Source organism: Apaloderma vittatum, unplaced genomic scaffold (assembly GCF_000703405.1).
Source record: "Apaloderma vittatum isolate BGI_N311 unplaced genomic scaffold, ASM70340v1 scaffold16079, whole genome shotgun sequence".
Classification (NCBI taxonomy): Eukaryota; Metazoa; Chordata; class Aves; order Trogoniformes; family Trogonidae; genus Apaloderma; species Apaloderma vittatum.
The window spans coordinates 21,296-22,223 of NW_009737092.1; the positions used below are offsets into that span (position 1 = coordinate 21,296).

Here is a 928-nt window from a genome sequence, read left to right on the forward strand (position 1 = left end):
TATGGCAACAGAATAGTTGGAAAACAATCTACAAACCCTCATTTCTTTCACCGCTCTTTACAACTAGAGCTCTTGGGATTAATGGTTTGAGAACTGTTGCTTATGTAAATATGTGGTGGATTTCTAGAGATTCTCTTTGTACTACACCCCAAAAGGACAGTTTTTCTCATAGAGTATAGACTTTCTTGAAACTATAGAATATTTTGAATAGATAATACGTATGTTTATTGCTGTTACCTGCCCTTGAAGAATATTATTTCTCCACGTAGAGTAGTAATAGCATCAAATGTCAAATTTGGGTCACAAGATTTTGGAGTTACAGGTCCTGTTGGCTGCATAGCAACATTAGACTGCCCTATAGGAAGAATATTTTGTCTTTTAGTATGGAGTAGTATAAAGACAGTGTTCAGAAGGTCTCTGAGGACACCAATAAGCTGCTTTACAGAGAATGAGAAGGCTTATAGTTTTAAACTAAGGGTCTGCCACTAAAAGCAGACTCTTAATGCTAATAAAACTGGTTATGTTCAGGTTTTCCAAAATAAGCTTTTTGTAAAACTGAACTTCAGCCTAAGTTAACTTCCAGAAATTTTCTCTCACTGTTCCATTGTTACAAAAATGGCTAAACTTCTCATTTTGGATTCATATTTTAAGCGTATTTTAAATATCTTCTCATTACTGTTTACCAGCCTCCTAAGTAGAAATGATAAATAAATAAAAATATATTTTCTTACCATAAATGGCTTGAATGCCATCAATGTCATCCTGAGGAAGAAGGAATTCCTTGGGGTCCGTGTAGGCGTAAGTTGGATACATCAGTGCTCCAGGATCATTTGAATGAGACAGACCCAGCGAGTGGCCAAGCTCATGGGCAATAACAATGAACAAATTGTAGCCTAGAGGATAAAAATCATATAAAACAAAGTAAAAC

At 35.5% G+C, this 928-nt stretch overlaps 1 protein-coding gene across 1 annotated transcript in view; it reads right to left on the reverse strand.

Annotated features, from left to right (window-relative positions):
- Positions 1 to 903, reverse strand: part of LOC104279809 (interstitial collagenase-like) — a gene marked incomplete at its 5' end in the record, with an annotated part of 4,272 nt that extends 3,369 nt beyond the window's left edge. Inside the window, 2 exons of the mRNA XM_009877224.1 lie at positions 238 to 355; positions 732 to 903. Coding sequence (XP_009875526.1) covers positions 238 to 355; positions 732 to 903 — 290 coding nt within the window. The remainder of the gene's footprint in view (positions 1 to 237; positions 356 to 731) is intronic.
- Between the last annotated feature and the right edge of the window lie 25 nt (positions 904 to 928).